The sequence below is a fragment of the Heterocephalus glaber genome, unplaced genomic scaffold, assembly GCF_053883595.1.
Source record: "Heterocephalus glaber isolate CG9 unplaced genomic scaffold, H.glaber_assembly_v1.0 deba00000676, whole genome shotgun sequence".
In the NCBI taxonomy this organism is placed as follows: Eukaryota; Metazoa; Chordata; class Mammalia; order Rodentia; family Bathyergidae; genus Heterocephalus; species Heterocephalus glaber.
Genome location: NW_028258156.1, coordinates 13,104,963 through 13,123,970, shown reverse-complemented (window position 1 = coordinate 13,123,970; position 19,008 = coordinate 13,104,963). Strand labels below are relative to the sequence as shown.

The 19,008-nt window shown below is 43.1% G+C and overlaps 1 protein-coding gene across 1 annotated transcript in view; it reads left to right on the top strand.

The window, feature by feature from the left end:
• Positions 1–6,749: 6,749 nt before the first annotated feature.
• The window catches only part of Tspan13 (tetraspanin 13), a 33,772-nt gene continuing 21,513 nt past the window's right edge, over positions 6,750–19,008 (top strand). Inside the window, exon 1 of the mRNA XM_004839595.3 lies at positions 6,750–7,166. Within this exon, the coding sequence (XP_004839652.1) occupies positions 7,104–7,166 (63 nt within the window). The 5' untranslated portion in view covers positions 6,750–7,103. The remainder of the gene's footprint in view (positions 7,167–19,008) is intronic.

The following is a 19,008-nucleotide window of genomic DNA, read 5'->3' as shown; positions in this document are numbered from 1 at the left end:
TCCTCGGTACTGGGGATTGAACACAGGGCCTTCCAGCCCATGGTTTCTGCTTTGAGGCAGGGTCTCACTGCGTTGCTAAGCAGCCCAGGCTGGACTGGAATTTCTTCTTGCCTCTAGCCTCCCAGACGGCTGGGACAAGCGCAGGCCACCGAGCTGGGCTCCCCTCTACTCACAGAGTAGACACAAAGTGATGGTCTAGGTACATTACCATCCCTGGTCCTTCCTCACATCATCTCTACACTTCCTTCCTGGCCAAAATACAGAGGACCCTCAAGTTTTGACCAGGCTGACATTCGAATAACTCAGGTTAGTTGGGTTAGTGGAAGATTCATCTGCCTTTTGTTACCTATAACATGTACCCAGGTAAACATCCAGATCGCAGCTGTGTTGACTTACAACCAACTTGAGTTACAACCAGCCCTTGGGAACTGAGTTCGTAAATCAAGGGTCCAGTGTACATGACTCCCCTGACTTCAATGGGTACAATCCCTCATTTTTATGAACACGTTTTCTCTCTAAACATTCATCCCTAAATACTGTCAGGAATTTTTTTTGAGCTTTACTGTATCTAAATGGAATAGTACAATATACATTGTTGTATTTCCAGTTTCTTTTACTCCTCTCCTGTTTGGTAAGACACTGCCACATTGTTGCAGCAGCTACATTTGTTCCTGTCTGGTATTGTGTGAGTTTCATCATGTGAATTCATGATATACTTGTGGATTTCTGCTGCTGATAGCTATTTGAGTTGTTTCCATCTTGGAGAGTTAGCAAGGCATCGGGAGCTGAAACTGATTTTATCAGTCTCACTGATAAGAAGCTGAAAGATACATTTTTATGTAATTTAAAATATTTAATCACACTTGTAATTCCCAGGGTGATTTCCATTTTCTAAAACTTAAGGGCAACTTATTTAAATAAATTCAGCTGACCATCTTAATTGTTATCCCCGCCCCCTTTTTGAGATGTGGTCTTGTTATATAGCTCAGGGTAACTAAGAACCCATGATCCTCCTGCCTCAGCCCCCCAAGTTGGGGGATTACAGGAGACCACCACTAAGCCTGATTCCTCCTACTCATTCTTACTTAGCACTCACTCTCTAATATATGTGTATTAATTAAAATGGCATTATTAGTTTTCAGATAACCCCACATATTTGAAGTAGTTGTTGGATAAATAAATTCAGCTGATACGGATCTACCTTAGTCAAAATGGAAATAGATTTAGGCCTAGGAATCCAAAAGGGGTAGTTTACAGCAAACTCTTTACCTGTGATGGAATATCAAAAACACCATCAATTCTGGGTCGGGGATTTAGCTCAGTGCTTTCGCCGCCTGCTGAGCAAGCGCAAGGACCTGAGTTCGATCCCCTGTACCAAAAGAAAACAAAAAACAAAACCATCAATTCAACAGGAAAGCGGCACACGCCTATACTCCCAGCATGAAAGCAGGAGGGTATTAAGATCAGACCCAGCTTGGGTAACCTTGTCTCAAAATTAAAAATAAAAATAAAAAAGATCTGGGGATGTAGCTCAGTGGTGAAGGCCCTTGGTTCAATCCCCAGTATCCGTTGCATGCATGCGCATGCACCCACACACAAATCAGTTGAGGCTAAACAGTGATCTCATTGGTGCATGGTTGGTAAGAATGAAGGAGAGTTGGAAGGGAGGGTGAGGATGAAACAAAATGCAGAAAGTGACACATTAATGGGTCATGAATGTGGATTTCTCTCCTCATGAAAGACAGGTGACTAGTGGTCAGGTTTAATTCATCTGCCATCAAGCTGGATTTGCCCTTTGAGCCCTGACATTGTGTGAAATGTTACAACAGCTAAACATGGCACTAAGAATGCTGCCATTCAGAAGAGTTATGAGAGTCTGTGTCAGACCAAGATACAGTAGTTGTACATATTGTGTGATTTAGTGCTGCTGGCATGATATGGACGAAGAAAGGAAAGAAGCATTTGCATATAACAACTTGCAGGTAAAAGAAAAAACTTCAAGTTTAATTTGTGGTTGGAAGAAAAACACTTTTTAAAATTGAGTTGTGGTTTGAAGTCTTTTGGCACGGATAGTGAAACATCCTGCGTGGCAAAAGGGAGACCGAATATGACTGTGGGAGGAATGAGTGTGTTGCATTTAATTGCTAAAGTCTGGCCATACACCAAGAGGGAGAGGGTAAGCGGGAGAAAATAGAGCGAGGGACAGGCATGGAGGGAGATGACCGGTGTTGCTCAGCTTCCTTGACTCATTGTTGGACAACAGTCTCCCTGCAGGTGTCCCGCTCTGTCCCGAAGATTACACATCATTCTAAAGGAAAAGGTTCTACTTCTCGCCTTCATTTGCTCAGGAGACAGAAGAATGTCAGAGGAATAATGAGGGAAATATAATAAAAGATCTATTTGTCAACACAAACAACTTAAGCATATCAATTCCACTTGAAACCACTGACATTTTAAACATTGGTATTTAATTTATCTAGTGATAATATTTTATTGGCTAAGGAAATATTACACTGGGATTTAACTTCACACAGTAGACTGCAGGAGAAGCAATTTGAAATTGACTATATCACTGACATTTTATGTGCCTATAAATTGTGTATGAACACTTTGATGTTTATCTAATTTCTTGTTCATATTCCCGAGAAGCGTAGAAAGGATTTTGGTAGAGCAGTTAACAGTGCTTTGGGGTTCAGGGGTAATTATTTTGCTGGGGCTGGGTTGAGCACAATCAAATTCTGATGTTGAATTATTTAAAAAGAGGTGTTGATCTTAACTTTGAATAAGAATTACATTTCATAAGAAAATAATATTATGATACTAAGAAAATAGGGAAACATGCTTAAAACATAAAAGAAAGAAAAAGAAAACAGAGGAAAGTTGAGATAAGGTCAAGTCAAATCTAAACCATGGAGAGATTTTTAGAAGGGTTGATAAAGTGTAGGATGGATTACTCAGAGCTTGAGAATTCCCTTCCCTGCTAAAATGATTCGCACTGCAAAACTGAAGGATGGTTTCAAAACGGGACTGGAGAGCATGTTATAGGACATAAGGGGAAAATGTAATTCAAATTCTTTTCATCAAGAACATGTGCCTCTCTCATAACAGTAATAGTGAACAGTAAGCAAAAGGACTTCTCTCATCCAGGTGGGAGCGCGATGGAGGCTGGCCCTGCGGTGCCCCCTCAAGTCCGTCTTGGCTCTCATGAGGCTTCCAGCTGGTGGGCAGGTGGGTGTGGGGCACCAGAAGCAGGCTCATCCCAGGGGTGCGCTGGGTTCTCGGACCTCTGACGCCAGTGACCCAGAGATTCTGCTTTCTGCTGCCAATAGCAGACCACCACACACCAGGCAGGTTTTAACAGAAGAGACTCATTTGGGCCATGGTTCTGGAGGTGCTAGGCGGAGGGGCTGCAGGTGGTGATGCTCTTCTTGCTGCACATGGCGAGAGGCTGAGCGTGAGTGGGGTTCTGGGTCTCTGGGTCTCTCTCCCTCCTAGGAATCAGCCAGGATTCAGTCGTGGTGCTTTGTTCACCCCATGACTGTTTTCTATTCCTAATCACCTCCCCACCACCCCACCGCGAAACACCACGGAGTGTTTCCCCTCTTAGAACTTCACAATGGGGGATTCAAGCCTGACACAAGAGGTGTCCGGGGACACTAACCATATCCACCGGAGCACCCTTTGCTGAATCTTACCCTACTTCGCGAGCTGAGACCCTTCCTTCCTTCTCCTCTCCCTTCTTTCTTCCCTTTCTTCCCTGGCTCCCCCCATTTGTCAGACCTACACCGTGGTAGTTCAGCTCTCCCAGCACACCTAAGCCAGGCAGGCCTCGGGCCTCTCAGAAGACCTGGACTAATGCCCAAGAATTTCCTCTTTGTCCTGGTTCAAAACCAAGGGGAGGGGAGGAAAAAGCGGAGGAGCAAAGGAGCAAGGGACAAAGGGAAGGGGGTGGGAAAGGGTTTAGCAATCTCCCCAACTGTCAGAAAGTCCTTTTTGATCTCAAGTCCAATTTTCGTGATCATCCAAGTCTTTCATAATTTTCACTTGGGTGGCAGGCAGACTGTGGGGATAAAAGATCAATGGAGACTGAACATGTGTCAGAGGATGGTATGCCCCTGAGTCTACACTGAGGTGGAGCTGGCTCAAGACTTACTATGGGGTGAGTAGACTCCGTTTGTCATTGCTTTACTTCTCAGGGCATGATTACAACTTCCCTTTCACCAGAATGCAGCCTCCCTAGGCTTTACAGCCTGGCCACCAGCTGTCTGAACCTTGAGAGGTCCCATGCCTGGTGACCTGCTGTTACCCTTTTGTTTGCTGGAGAGTATTCTTTCTGTACCTTGTGGGATCACTCCCTGTGCAGTTGCTCTGTCTCAGCCTTTCAAGGACTCTTGCAGTATACCATAGAGAAGTTTTTCTTTCCCGTGCATCCTTTAGTCCTAGATTCAGATTGGTTTGTAGGGATTTTCCCCCATTCTTCTTGACCTTAACCCAGGTTTTAGCCACAGTCTTGTACTTGGGGAGGACCTGGGCACTTGAAATAGTTGGGAAGGGAGGATGTGTCTGAGTATTCTTGCCTGACCACAGCCTTTGGGACTGTTACCCTGTTCCAGGTGACAGCCAGCACAATACAGCCGGCAAGAAGTTGCAGACTCAGCTCTGTGGCTGGGGTCCTCGGATTCTATTCCGTAACACTGGCCGAATATTTGGGCATTAAATATTTGGTATCCTTTAGACTCATCCATTAAAAGATGGTTAGACTATGGTGGCACAAGGCTTTAATCACAGCCCTCTGGGAGGCTGAGGGGGAGGATCTCCAGTTCAAGGTCAGCATGGGCAATTTAGCAACTTAGTGACATCCTATCTGGAAACACACACACACACACACACACACACACACACACACATTTCTGGCTGGGGATATAGCTCAGTATAAAGACCTTGGATTCAGTCCCCAGCACACCCCCCTCCCCCATGGTAAGTGTTCACCTAGTTTTTCCTTATCCCTCTCAATGGCAGTTTTCCTTCCCAGCCAACCCAAAAGGGATGGTGGGTTTTTTTCCTTCCTAAGAATATTTCATCATGTCTGGGTTTTAATTCTGTTAGGTGTCTTTAGTTCTTCAGTTTTTTGATAAGTATTTCTAAGACTGTGTCATTCTTGCTGTAGTGGGGCCAAATGGTCTTTTGAAAATTTCTACATCCAAATCAGAAAGAGAAATTGCACAACATCCATTTGTTTTCTTTTGCTGTTTGTTCTGTGCATTGCTTTCTGTTTTCTCTATCAAAGGCCACAGGTCTTATCAGATAATCCTTCTACAACTATGGGTCTTGGCCCTCTCTGGATTCTATAACTGTTCCCTTCAATTATCCCCCAGACTTAGGGTAATTATAACTTTCTGCTCTTGCTAGTGCTGGATGCTTTACCATCCTTTGCTGGCTTCCTTTAGACTTGTCCATATTTGAAAAAAATAGTCCTTTTATTAAATTCTTCTCAGCTATACTATTTGAATGAGCCATCTACTTCCTGCTGGGGCCCAGGCTGATAAGTGCTTTTTTTTTTTTTTGAGAAAAATCAAGTGGCTCAACCCACAGGGAGACAGCAGAGAGCACTGTGAAGAAGGAAAATGGGGAGCTGCCATAGCTGGTTGAGCAATAGTTGAAATGGTAAAAATGTTAATGACACCCGGGAAGAGAAAGAGGATGACTAGATTTCCCTGCCAACACCTCTTCTGGCTTTTATAAAGGATACCAAATTATCAAAACATTGTTTAGAGTTGAGGGTTATTTTCTAAAATAATTTTTGGTGTGCTTCTCAGTGTGGATTACACCTTGTTGGTGTGCAGAGGTGGAGAGAGAAGAGGCTGGAGGACGAATCGGAGGACGAATCAGAATACTCAGAGAAGGCGAATTACTCTAATCAATGTTTTATTTAAACCATTTAGCTTTGGCATTCACTTAACTTCAAATTGAGAATTTGAAACTTTAGTTTCTGTAGAAGTACTGTAAACTTCAAAATCTTTTTCGCCCCCAGAAGGTAGTATGAAACAACCTAATCTTTACTGGCTTAATGTTTGGAACCCAGTAGTTGTTTAAAAACCGTCAGATCCACTGATATTCACTGACATTTACTCAGCCTTTACTCTGGGCCAGACTGTGAAAAGTGCTTGATGTACTTTTAATATTGCAATTACAGATGAGGAATCCAGATACAGTAGACACGAAATAAAGTGATAATGAATCACCCGAGGAGAAGACTATTTAAAGGTTTTCACAGTTCTCACTTGGGCAAAAATAAACTTATTGAAATTCAGGCATTAGACACAAAAGTTATCACTCCTGATTTTCTTTCGCATGTACGTGTTTATAAAGTTTATTAATATTTTTCAAATCCCTGTAGGGTAAATCTTCCCGACCAGACAGCATTCGCAACGATAGGCCACATTCCTTCCCCGTTTTCTGAGAGAGACAGATTTCACTCCCTCCTTTTATTCTTTGGCTTATTTTCCTCTTTCATTCGTCCTGGCTTCATGCTCTCTTAAACCCTTCACCTTCTTTCATTCCTTCCTTCATTCAAAAAAGGCCAGGGCTTAATTTTAAAATCGCATTCAAAATGGTGCCACGTCATCCGCGGGCCGAGATCAAGGGGCGCTGGCCTCGCCTCCCTGCCAGCTTGGATCCCCGAGCCCCGCCCCTCACCTGCTCGGGAAGGACCCGGAGGCCACTGTCACGCCGGCAGCCGCTCCCGGGCTCCGCCGCCCCTCCCCCTCGCCCAGGCGGCCCGCCCCTCCCGGATCCCGACAAGGGAGCGCATTCATTTGCATATTTCTACCTTTGTTCACCGCCGACAGCCAATCAGCGCGAGGGGTGAGACGTGGGAGGGGGCGCTGGGCGGGGCCGAGATCCCGCATCCCGCGGGAGCCGCGGCGGCCGCAGGTTCCGGAGCGGGCGGGAGCTGTGCGCTGCAGCCTCGCTCGGTCCTGTCCCCAGCCCGCGGGCGCCGCTGCCCTGCCCGGCCAGGCCCCAGGCGCGAGGACAAAGCAGCAGCCCAGAGGCCCCCCCGCAACCGGATCCATCTGCAGCTGACGGCAAAGCCAGGCTCCAAGATGGTTTGCGGGGGCTTCGCGTGCTCCAAGAACTGCCTGTGCGCGCTCAACCTGCTGTACACCGTGAGTACCGCGCCCGGGCTGCACCTGCTCGGCCCGCGCCCCGGCCTCGCCCAGGCCCCGCCGCGCCGGGCGCAGCCCTCCGGGATCACTGAGCAGCCGGCGCCACCCCGGCCCGCCCCACGCCCCGCCGTGATCCCTATCCCTGCGCCCCTCGCTGCTGCATCCGGACCATCCGGGCCGGGCCTGGAGGATGGGTTTGCAGAATAGCGTGGTCGGCACCGGGGAGTCGGCGCAGGCGGCGGGGGCTGCTCGCGCTGATCCTGATCGTTTGGCTGGAGACCACCCCGCAGGTTCTCAGGACGTCTGCAGCTTCCGAAGTTTGCTTGGTGCTCGCAGAAAGGGATGCTTTTTGAGGGTGTTGCTGCCAGTTGGCTGCTTTTCCGTGTGTGCCTCGCCCCTCCCCCCTCCCCCTCCCGTGTCTGCACCCTCGCTGCCTTCAAGCGAAGTCCGCCAGTGGATGAGCAAAGCCTCCTCCCGGGTCGCCTCTTCCCGGGCCAAGCTGCCCAGGCCTCTTCGCTTGAACCTGCGGGCTCCCTTGGTGATTTTTGAGGCGCTATTCTGTGTGAACAGGGGGGAGACAAGTTGAAGTGAATTGAATAGCTACCGCATCTCAGGTTTTACAGGCATGGTGTTTGATCACCATCTGACAACTATCTGAGGCTAGCAGAGTTGCCAGCATTTTTATACGTAAAATAAAGACCCAAAAGGGGTTTAGTAAGTTTTCCAGCTGGCAGTTGGTGGGGCGGGAGAGGAACTGTGCTCTGGAATCCAGATCTTCCTACAGGCTGCCTCTAGGGTGGAAGAAACTTCATCTTCTACCACCATCCCTCCATCATGGTCTTGCTCCTTTCCGTAAAAACACCTGAGCCTAGCAGCACCCACCCTGAAAACAAACCTGCTCCCGCGTTAGCCAGAGTGAGGCCGACTGGACGAGCTTGGGTTACGTGGGGAGAGAGAGGCTGGGTCATTTTACCCTTATTGTTTTCCTATGTGAAGGAGATGACAGAGCATGGCAGGCAGGACAGAAGCAGGTATAGAGTGTGTTTTGGCTTCTTACGAATCTGGTCAACGCAGTCACTAATGGGAGCTTGGGGAAAAATTCCAGAACACCTGGTGGTACTTGGAGATCACAGTGCACCTGTCTCACAGTCCACCTGTCTCACATGAGGCATGGATGTCACATTATTTATTCAGGAAATGCTGACCCGTTCGTTTACTTTTTCTTTTATTAGCATGAAGGGTCTGCTTAGAACTTCAAATTCTCTCTCTTTTGTCCCCTGACCTTTTTTTGAGATGTTGCCCAGGCTGGCCTTGAACTCATAGCAATCCTCCTGCCTCAGCTTCCCAAGTTCTGGGATTATAGGCATGCACCACCATGCCTGGCTTTTGTCCCCTGACGTTTGATTCCTTTTAGGTATTTGTTCATCACAGACAGTCTTACAGTATCTGCTTACACACAGTACAATGTCCTCTTTGCACTGCAGGGAGGTCTGTGTAGATTAATGTTTCATATGTATATATATGAAAAGCAAGTTATTCTCAAATCAAGTTCTGTTGCTTTCAAGATATATCATTTCTTGTATTTACAGCAGGTACCAGGAAAACAAGGGGAAAGAAAATGATTGATTTTAAAGGGACATATTAGACTAATATCTATTCTGAATTTTTGACCTTCAAAGGGTATTTGTTCTATTGATTTGAATAGCTATGTGGTAAGACAATTAATTGGAAACTCATGGGACTATAAAAATGGCTAGCCCTTTAAAAATACTAGATTTTTGAGACAAAGGGATATTTCTTAAAAGTAAATTAATGGCTACTTGCTCCATATATATTGTGAGTAGGCAAAAATAAATTCAGCCATTTAAATTGAAAGTTAGTGACAGGAAAAAGTTGAACTAGGTCTTAAGTAGATGCAGAAAATGTTCCATGGCAATTATTTAGATTCTTTGTGTTGCCTGGCTCCTCCTTCAGCTTTTTAAGATGAAGAAAATGTGAGGTGTTGAGTGTGGGGTTGAGCTTGGGGACTTGGGAAACATTTTTTTACTATAAAACAGGAATAAAAGGACCCTTTGTAGGTTCTAATCCAACCCTGGGCACTGCCTCTCCAGTATCCTGAGCTGCAGGCCTAGGTCTGAGGTCATTTCTGAAAGTGTGAGTAGATGCAGGCTTGTGTCTGGGAGTGGCAGGTGTAAAGGCCAAATCCTGCTCTTGTGTCACCACTATCTCGGTGAGGCCTTTTCCTCAGGAACTTAGGACTCCACCATCTCCATTGCATACCCCCTGAGGTGCTGTTCTAAGGAGCCGTGATTTCACATCAGCCCAGAAAGGGGATCTCAAAAACAAGTTGAAAGAAACACCCCCAAACTTGTCATGGAGACTAGGTGGTTTTGCACAGGTTACCTGTTGATTTTGTTTTCTTTCTCTGCCTTGATTGTTTCAATTAAGAGGCTCTCTAGTACTGAGCAACTTTTATACAGAGTATGTAAACAGTTTGTAAGTATATGAGGAAAGGAGTGAGCTGCAGTCCCTTAATGTGCCTTCATGGTGTTTTAAAGGAGACAATGAATTGTTTCAGAACGCTCAGCGTTTAAAACATTTCTTCATTCAACAAATATTGGTTGAATACCTACTATGTGTCAGCTCAGTCTGGAACAGCAGAAACCAAATGTGGCTTTAAAATCACTATTTTTATGAAGCTTCTTTTTTATTTTCTACCTTTTCTGCACATGATCTCCAGAGCTGAATCCAGTCAATAAACACTTGGCCTGCTGTGTGGCTGGACTGAGAACTGTGGGGTAGAAATAGATAACAAAGAGAAACACTTGGCCTGGGAAGACAGGAGCTAGCTGGGGAAATTAAGTGGTATATGAGGGTTTGGGGAAGGTCTTTCTGTGGTAGGAATAAAGATTGAATTAGGGGAATTGTAGAAATAGCTTGTAGGTATCTGATAATACAAAGTAAAACTACTTTGGGAGAATGATTTAATAGCATATTTTCATATGAATATATTGTGGCAAATAGTGAAAACAACTATAAATTTGTGGGGAATTTTGAGAAATAGGAAATAAATGTACTAAAATATATATCATTTTGAAGTGGTTTTTTTTTTTTTCAATTGTGCAGGGGATCAAACCTAGGGCCTTGCGAGTGGTAGGCAAGTGTTCATGCAGTGACTGTATCTCAGCTCTACAGGGTCCAGGTTTATAATACCCTTTTTTGTGCTTCCTTTTCTTCCTCCTTCCCTCTCTCTCTTCCTTTCTTTTCTTCTCTTATACTGGTTTTCTTCTTTCATACTGGGGATGAAACCCAGGACTGTACACAGGCTAAGCAAGGGCTCCACTACTGAGCTGTATCCATCCTTTTTATTTTTTATTTTGAGACAGCGTCTCACTAGATTGGAGTCTGGCTTTGAGCCTGTGACCGTTCTTCCTCAGCCTCCGAAGTAGCTGGGTTACAGGTGTGCCCCGCCACCTGGTTCCTTGTCCTTCTTAACCAGAGAGGAAAGTTCTATTTAAAAAAAAAACAACTTGAGTAGCTGACTTTGTTAAATAGACCCAAACTGAAAAATATGACCAAAAGTACATGTATTCACTGTGCCAAGATCTTAAAGAATTGTACTCCAAAATATATACACACACACACATATACACATACATACACATATGTATGTGTAATGAATGGCTATATATGGAACAGAAAATAGCTTACAATCTTAAAATCAGGAAGGAAATTTCAGAAGTTTCAGTTTTGTTTCTTTTTATGTGTTCATTCTTCTAAAATCTCCAGCTGGTTTTCTTTCTTTTGTGATTTTTTTCCCCCATACACCTTCAGTTGTTTTGAGAAAAGTCCTCAAGCACCATCAAAAGTAACAGTGGTATTTCAGTTCACAAATTTGATTCTTTCCATGATTTTGGTCGCAAACTGAGTTGGAGAAGAGTTGAATCAAATTCAACGGTTAGGTTCAATGTTGACCTTATGGGGAAATTGGATTCAATTCTTGTACAACTTGGTTTGCAACCAGAATCATGGAGAGAATTGAATTCATGAACTGACTACCAGTGTTTTCTGATTTAGATCAATTTTAAAGCACAATGATTTACGTTTTAACATCTGTGAAATTGGGATGCATTTTATAGTAGATAAAATGTACCATACCTGTCAAATGATAAAATAAGTCCATATAGTTTATGGAGAGAAAAACTGCTAGATTTATGAAGAAAACTCAAACCTTTCCAATTCTACGTATACATGTAAAACAACATATTTTATTTGAGTATCAGTTCCTTCATTTATAGGTTGGTGATATTTTTCATGCTTCTTTTATGGAGTTAAGATAAAATAAGATCTACATGAATGCTTTGAATATACTACAGAAATAAAATCAAGTTGCTACAGATTCAGGTGGAAAAAGTTGAACTATTTTAAATTTCTAATCACAAACCTTCATGCTTTAATGGAGAAATTTTCAAGGTATTGGCATTTTTTTTTTTTTTTTGTATCAGGGATCGAACTGAGGACCTTGCAATTGTGAGGCAGAGACGGTGCCACTGAGCTAAATCCCAGGTCCACTATTGGTATTTTTAATGTATACAGGATATTAAGTCAACAGCCTACTTCGGGAAGGCAAAATAAAACTAATCTTTCAGTTGTAAGAAAAAATGACTGAAGGATGGTAAATATGAATTCAGAATTGCAGTTTTTAGATTTTAGATTTAGCTACACTCTTTTGGAGTCCTGGTGTCATCATTAGAATGCTGGAAAACTGTAACTGTTGTTCGGTTTCAACTACAAAATAAATGAAAAAAAAATCTACTGCAACCAAAGAAAAACCTCATTTTCTTTCAAGTGATTGTATTTCCATTTCTCAAAATTTCAATTATTTTTCAAATTATTCTAGTTTAATATTTTAATGTGTTAGATTTAATATTAGATTTGTAGTATTAACTCTGTTGTTTAAATTGTTGAATGCATTTAACTGGTTGCTGAATATGGACTTGCATTTTAAATTAGGAAAATGATTCAAAGGACATTATTATAATGATACTAATAATCTTTTATGTCTTTTTGGGGGAGGACTGAGTCTTGAACCCAAGACCTCACACATTCTTCGCCAAATACTGTATGTATAAAATTTTTCTGACTTTTAATTTTAAAAACACTGTAACAAAAATGTGCTATTCATGCCATTTTTCATTTGAAATGAGCTTATGGATATTCACTCAACTTAGCTACAAAATTATTAAAGACATTTCCAAAGAAAGAAACAGTTTACTTTGGGAAAAATTCAGTCCATAGTTTATTTTTTATTTTATTTATTTATCTCAAAATTGTTTTTATTAGCATATGTTTGTAGTACATAATGATTACATTCCTCATGGGAGTTGGTATATGTACATAACACATCTCAATTTGAATGTCCCACCTTCCTAATTTTTATCTCGGTTTAGGTGACCTAACTGTGGGGGTCATTTCAAACACACTGGGGGTTCTGAAGCAGGCAGGCTGGGTTTGGGCCCTCTTTCTTCTTAGCACATTTGACCTGACTTTACTTCTGAGCCATCTTACCACATGAAAGGAATGATCCAAACCCACTTTTAATAATAATGAAAGTGCTAAGGGAATAACCCCAAATTCTTTAATATTTCATTCATGATCTCTCACTGCCTGCTAACTTCTTATATTGTTTTATACATTTTAGCCAACAAGTTTTTGCCCTTGCCTGTCTTGATATTTTTGCTAATTGTTATGGTTTGTGTCTAAATGTTCCGCCAAAGCCTCATGCAGTCTTAGATGGGGCTTTTTCAGAGGTGGCTGAATGTAGAGTGTGTGGTGCTGGGTAAGGGTATGTAGTTACTAAATCAGTACACTGATTGGCTTGGTACCGCCCTGATTCTGATAGCCTAGATATAACGGACAGAAAGAGGCTTGTCTTCCCTCTTGTTTTTGCTCTCTTGGCCTTTAATGAACTGCTGTTTTTCCTCTGTGGATGCCCCTCTGCTATATGCTACTCTGCCATGGAGTGAGCCGATTATGCACTAAAACCTCTACAAACTGAGCTAAATAAACCCTTTACCTTTTAGCTTTGGGTGTCGGGTATTTTGTCTCAGCAACAAGAGAAAAATACCTAAAACAGAAGTTTGGTACCAGGAGTGGGGTCATTGTTGTGACTGTGCCTGACCATGTGGTTTAGGAGACTTTGGAGCTGGTTTGTGGGAAGGGGAAGAGTTAGGAAAAGTTGAGACGTGCTAGCTGAAAAAGTTGAGTTGGAATGTCTTAGGCTTTGCTTGATGGGAGATTCTGGTCAGAGCTCAGAAGACCAGAAAGCTGATAGAAATGCTGCCAGTAAAGACCAGGCTCAGGATGTTTCTACTGGAAAGAAGGACTGCATTGGCTGTTGGACCCCAAACAGTGTGTGTTATACCTTGGCAGAAAGTTTGTCTGCATTTTGCTCTTGTCTAGAGACTTTGCCTGAGACTGAAATTAAGGGTGGTGTGCTAATTAATTTTGCAGAAGAAATTTCAAGGCAGTCTAATGTTGAGATGGTGGCATGGCTACTGGTGGGGGCTTTTAGCTGGATTTATGTTGAGAATCAAGAGCAAAGAGACCAGCAGAATGATTCAAAACATTGTGAGTTTGGCCAGAAGGGAAGCTTCAGCAAAGTTGTGGCCTGTAAAGATGGAACAGAGGAGAAATTGGTTGTTCAAAAGACTAGCAAGAAAAATCCCAAGTACGGGCTGGGGATTTTGCTTAGTGGTGCCACTGCCTGCCTCACAAGTGGAAGGTCCTGAGTTCGATCCCTGTAACAACAACAACAACAACAAAATCCAAGTACTTCAGAGGAAAACAGAAAAGATGCCCTGAGGACATCACAAGGACCAGCAGGATTCTAGCCTTTGCAACCTCAGAGTTGCAAAGGTGAAAGACTTTTACTTTGAGAAGAATGTCCCAGGGTACCATGTTCCAGGATGGTGGTGGCCCATAGAATTTGTTTCTCGAGATTGGACTCAGAGTGTTCAGGATGGCACTTGACCCCTACAGCCAAGAGAGAAGAAAGCCTGGTTACTGCTGTAGATGGTGGCAGGCCTTGGCATCATCCACTTGGGTCTGGTTTTAGGTGCCTGCAGAATGTAAGAGTTGTGGGGTCAGGAAAGCTTCCAACCAGATTTCAGAAGGCCAGGGAGGCCAAACAGTGTGGCCCTGAGAGGGCAGTGTGTGGAGCTGTGAGCATGAAGCCAGAGGTACATTGGAGACCCCAGGAGTTTAGAGAAGCCAGGAACATGGATCATCTGAGGAAAACTGCAAGGAGGGAGCAGAGTCCGCCCAAAAGAGAAACCATGGGAACTACCATCACCGGAAATACTGTAGGGGCGGAGCCAACCAAGCCTTTTGGTGTTCATTACTTGCTACAGATTGCTTTGGATGCTGGACATGGAACAACAGTACTTAGTGCTTGCCCTGTTGGATTTTGGACTTGCTTTGATTCCATTCCTTTGTATCCCCCGATTTATACCTTTTGGAACGGTAATGTTTATGTTGTGCCATTGTATGTTGGAAGCATTTAACATTCTTTTCATCGGTACAGGGGCTTGCAGCTTAGAGTTTGCCTTAAATCTCAGAGGAGATTTGGGACTTAGACTTTTCAACAGTGCTGAAACTGTTAGGACTTTGGCAACCCTTAGAGATGGACTAAATGCCTTTTGCATAAAGGAATGTCCATGAGTCTTTGGGGGGCCAGGGGTGGAAGTTATGGTTTGTGTCTAGATATCCCCCCCCAAAGCCTCATGCAGCCTTAGATGGGGCTGTTTCAGAGTGGGTGGTGCTGGAATTAAGGGTGTGTGGTTACTAAATCTGTGCACTGATTGGCTCGGTACCACCCTGATTCTGATAGCCTGGATACAATACAAGGGAGAGAAGGAGGATTCTCTTTTCTCTCCTTTTTGCTGTCTTGGGATTTCATAAACTGCTGTTTCTCCTCTGTGAAACCCCTCTGCCATGTGCTACTCTGCATTGCAACCAGCTAGCTATGCACTGAAATCTTTACCAACTGTGAGCTAAGTAAACCCTTTCTCCTTTAACTTTGGGTGTCGGGTATTTTGTTTCAGCAGTGAGAGAAAAGTAACTAAGACACTAATCTTATACCCTTCTCTGTAAAGCTATTGAATAAAACTTTACTTTAAAATTTTCTCTGGTATCTTACTACTGAGCACCATCCCAGAATAATTCAATGAGGCAGAGGGCATGTGACTTTTTTTTTTTTAATGTTTCCTAGCTATTTCTAGATTACATTGAGAGCTGAGAGCTGGTGGTGTCACATTTTTATCCTGTCTTTGCCTTTGACCATACCAGTGTTGTGTGTTGTAGATAATTGTGGATCTGTTTTTCTCCCCTGCTAGACCATTAGCTTCTTGTTACAAGAGAGTATATATTCTTCTGTTTTTTTCCCCTCCTGTTGCATTGTTCAGCTTGCAGATATTTTTATTTTATTGTCTTTCTGACACAGAGCTTATGTTCTCTAAATACTTCCCGAGTTGAATTTGCAGACTTGGCCACCCCCTGTCCAGCTATTCTTGACAGGTAAAACTTGCATAAGGAGGGTTTTGTTTTCTCTGGCGAAGGAGTCCTGGTTTATGGAAGGGACAGAGCCAGCAAGCAGTGCCATGGCAGGAAATGATGACAGAAGTTGTGGGACCCAGAATATACATGGCCTTGAGTATTATGAGCTTCCACACCAGATGAAATGGGGGACTGTGGGTGGGGTTTTTGTCTGTGGGGTGACATGGTCTGATTTTCCTGTAAAAGAAGAGGTGAAGTTCTGACATAGTATGATCAAAAATATGGTACCAAAACTTGAAAAAATTATTACAGCAAAAGATATATTGCAATTAATCTCCCTCAAAATACCTTCTCCCCCTTAAAACACACTTACCCCATTTTTCTTGTAACTTTCTGAAGTAGTTTTGGAAGTCCTCTTTGGTGTCTTTAATTGTACTGTTGTAGCTGCCTTGACTTTTTTTTCCCCCAAGACAAGGCCTCACTATGCAGTTCAGGCTGGCCTTGAGCTCAGTATATAGCCCAGGCTGGCCTTGAACTTGAGAGAATCCTCCTGCCTCAGCTTCCCGAATGCTGGGATTACACAAGTGTGTCACCATGCCCAGCTTCTGCCTTGATTTTTGATCACACCTCATAAAGACACTCACAAAAGAGGACTTCTAGAATTGCTTCAGAAGATGATAAGAACATTGGGGTAACTATGTTTGAAGTGTGTGAGTGGGGGTATTTTGAAGGAGGTAAAAGTAATAAGTCTTTTAGTAATAAATTTTAAAAAATGTAAATAGTCACTGTATATTTCGATTGGATCACATTTATTGAGAATAGATGATAACTGCCACAGGCAGAAGCGGCAACACTAGTCAGGAAGCTATTGATGCAATTTAGGTTCTGAAATAATGGAGGCTTGGGCCAGTAGGGTGGCCATGAAAGTAATAGAAACAGTCAAGTTCTGGACCTCTTGGGGGTAGGGCCAAGATGATTTCCAGATGAGTTAGAAATGGGGTATGAGAAAGAGCAACAAGGCACAGATTTCTCATGGTTGTGGCTGAAGCATCTGGCAGCGTAGCTTTGCCATTAACGGGGACGGGGATGCCTTTAGCTGCCATTAGCTGGGATTTGCCATTAACGATAGGTTGAGTAGGCTTTGGGATGAAAACAAAGGGTTCAGTATTAGATGTGATGTGCACAGATACCGAAATAGAAATATCAGGTAACACTTAGACTAATGACGCTGGAGTTCAAGGGAGAGGGGAGTGAGGAGATTTAGATTCAGGGACCCGTCCTCAGAGTGAATGGTGTTTACAGAGTTGAGATCAGATGAAGTTAGCATTAGTGAGGGTAGCTAGACAGAAAGGGAGTGGTCCATGGATCGAAGCCATGACATTCGTACATTGATAGGTCTAAGAGACAGGGTGGATTCTGCAGAAGAGCCAAGGAAGAAATAGCAGTCAGGTAGGAGGAGAGTCTGGTAGAGTTTGGTGTCCTAGAAGCCAGATGGAAGTTGTCACAGAGATGGGGTTGGCCATATGCATCAAGTCTGCTGATAAGGTGAGCATTGAGACTTATTCTTGTTTTTGTTTTGTTTTGGTGGAGGTATTGGAATCTAGGGCCTTGCATGTGCTAGGCAAGTGCTGTACTACTGAGCTATATCCCCACCCCCTTTTAAAACTTTATTTTGATGGTCTCCTAAGTTTCCCAAGAGTGGCCTTGAACTTGGGATTCTCCTGCCTCATCAGCCTCCCCAGTATCTGGGATTATAGGTGTGCATCACACCTGGCGAACACTTCTTTTTTTTTTTTGTTAAGTTTATTGGAACATTTTAGGTATATGATATGATGACAGTCATCATTGGGAATTTGTCCCTTTGCATGATATATCTTGGCTCTTATTTTTTTCCCCATTCCCCTGCCCTCTCTTCAACCCCTCCACCCCTCCCTATTTACAAAGATTTTGTTTCCACTTTTTCCTTTTCTCATATTTATTCCTTTCCTTTCTTTCCTTTCCCTACCACTCCCACATCCCCTTCTTTTTTGGACCTTTTCCTATTTCAAATTATCTATTATACATTTTGATCTTTATTTACACTTTCAGCTTCTCACCAGAGAGACTGTTCACATGTGTATTTACACATGTGTGTCCTATTTATTTCACTTAAGAGTATGGCCTCAATGTACATCCATTTAGCTGTAAATGTCTCTAGTTTCTCATACTTTATGGCTGAGTAGCACTCCATTTTATAAAAACAACCCCACATCTTCTTTATCCAGTCTCCAGTTGATGGGCACTTGGGCTGTTTCCAAGATTTAGCTGTTACAAACTGTGCCGCTATAAACATGGGTGCGCATATATTGCTGTGGTAGGATTCTTTTACTTCTTTTGGGAAGATACCTAACAGGGGAATAGCTGGGTCAGATAGGACCTCTAATCCTAGTTTGTTTTTCTTTTTTTTTTTCAGTACCGGGGATCAAACTCAGGACCTTGCGCTTGCAAGGCAGGCGCCGAAACCACTGAGCTAGATCCCCAGCCCCTAATCCTAGTTTTTAGAGGAATCTCCATACTGATTTCCACAGTGGTTGCACCAGTCTGCACTCCCATCAACAAAAAGAGAGGGTTCCTTTCTCTCCACACCCCCGCCAGAGTTTGTTATTGGTTGATTTCTTCATAGCAGCCATTCTTGAATTTAACAATTAAGAAGACATTGAAGGGACCAGTTACCCTGTAATTTCCTTAGGATAAACCATAATCACATCAGCAGTAAGGTCCGTGTCCCATCGTTCTTGCTTTCCTAAGTGCACGGTGCAGCCCTGCATATGACTGGCATTTAGTTAATTGAATGCAGGAATCGGTGCAGAGTAGCTCTGCCCATAGCTCCAGTCTTGTCTTGCAACAGGGCTCCAAAGAAGGGCTTGGAACTTTGTTTGCAGCTGAGAATGACACTTTAAAGTAGTTAACCTTGAAAATGATGAGCTGGGGCCTTTACTTTCAATTCTCTTTGTATAATTTCTCTTTAGGAGTCTTTAGATACTTTGTATTTGTACATAGTAAGTATAAAAGTGGTGGGATTATGGAGAACCTTAAGGAAGAAAAATACAGGCAGGACTACTGCAGGATTTTGTATCATCTGAAGAATAGAAATGAAACAATGAACAGAGGCTTTGGCTTCAGCACTAAATATCTTTTTATTTAGCAATATCTAGATTATTTATAGAATTTCATATTTCCATCCAGATGTTTGGTATCATAGAAATGCATACTTCATCTTCTCTGAATTGCTTGTTTTCCATATTAA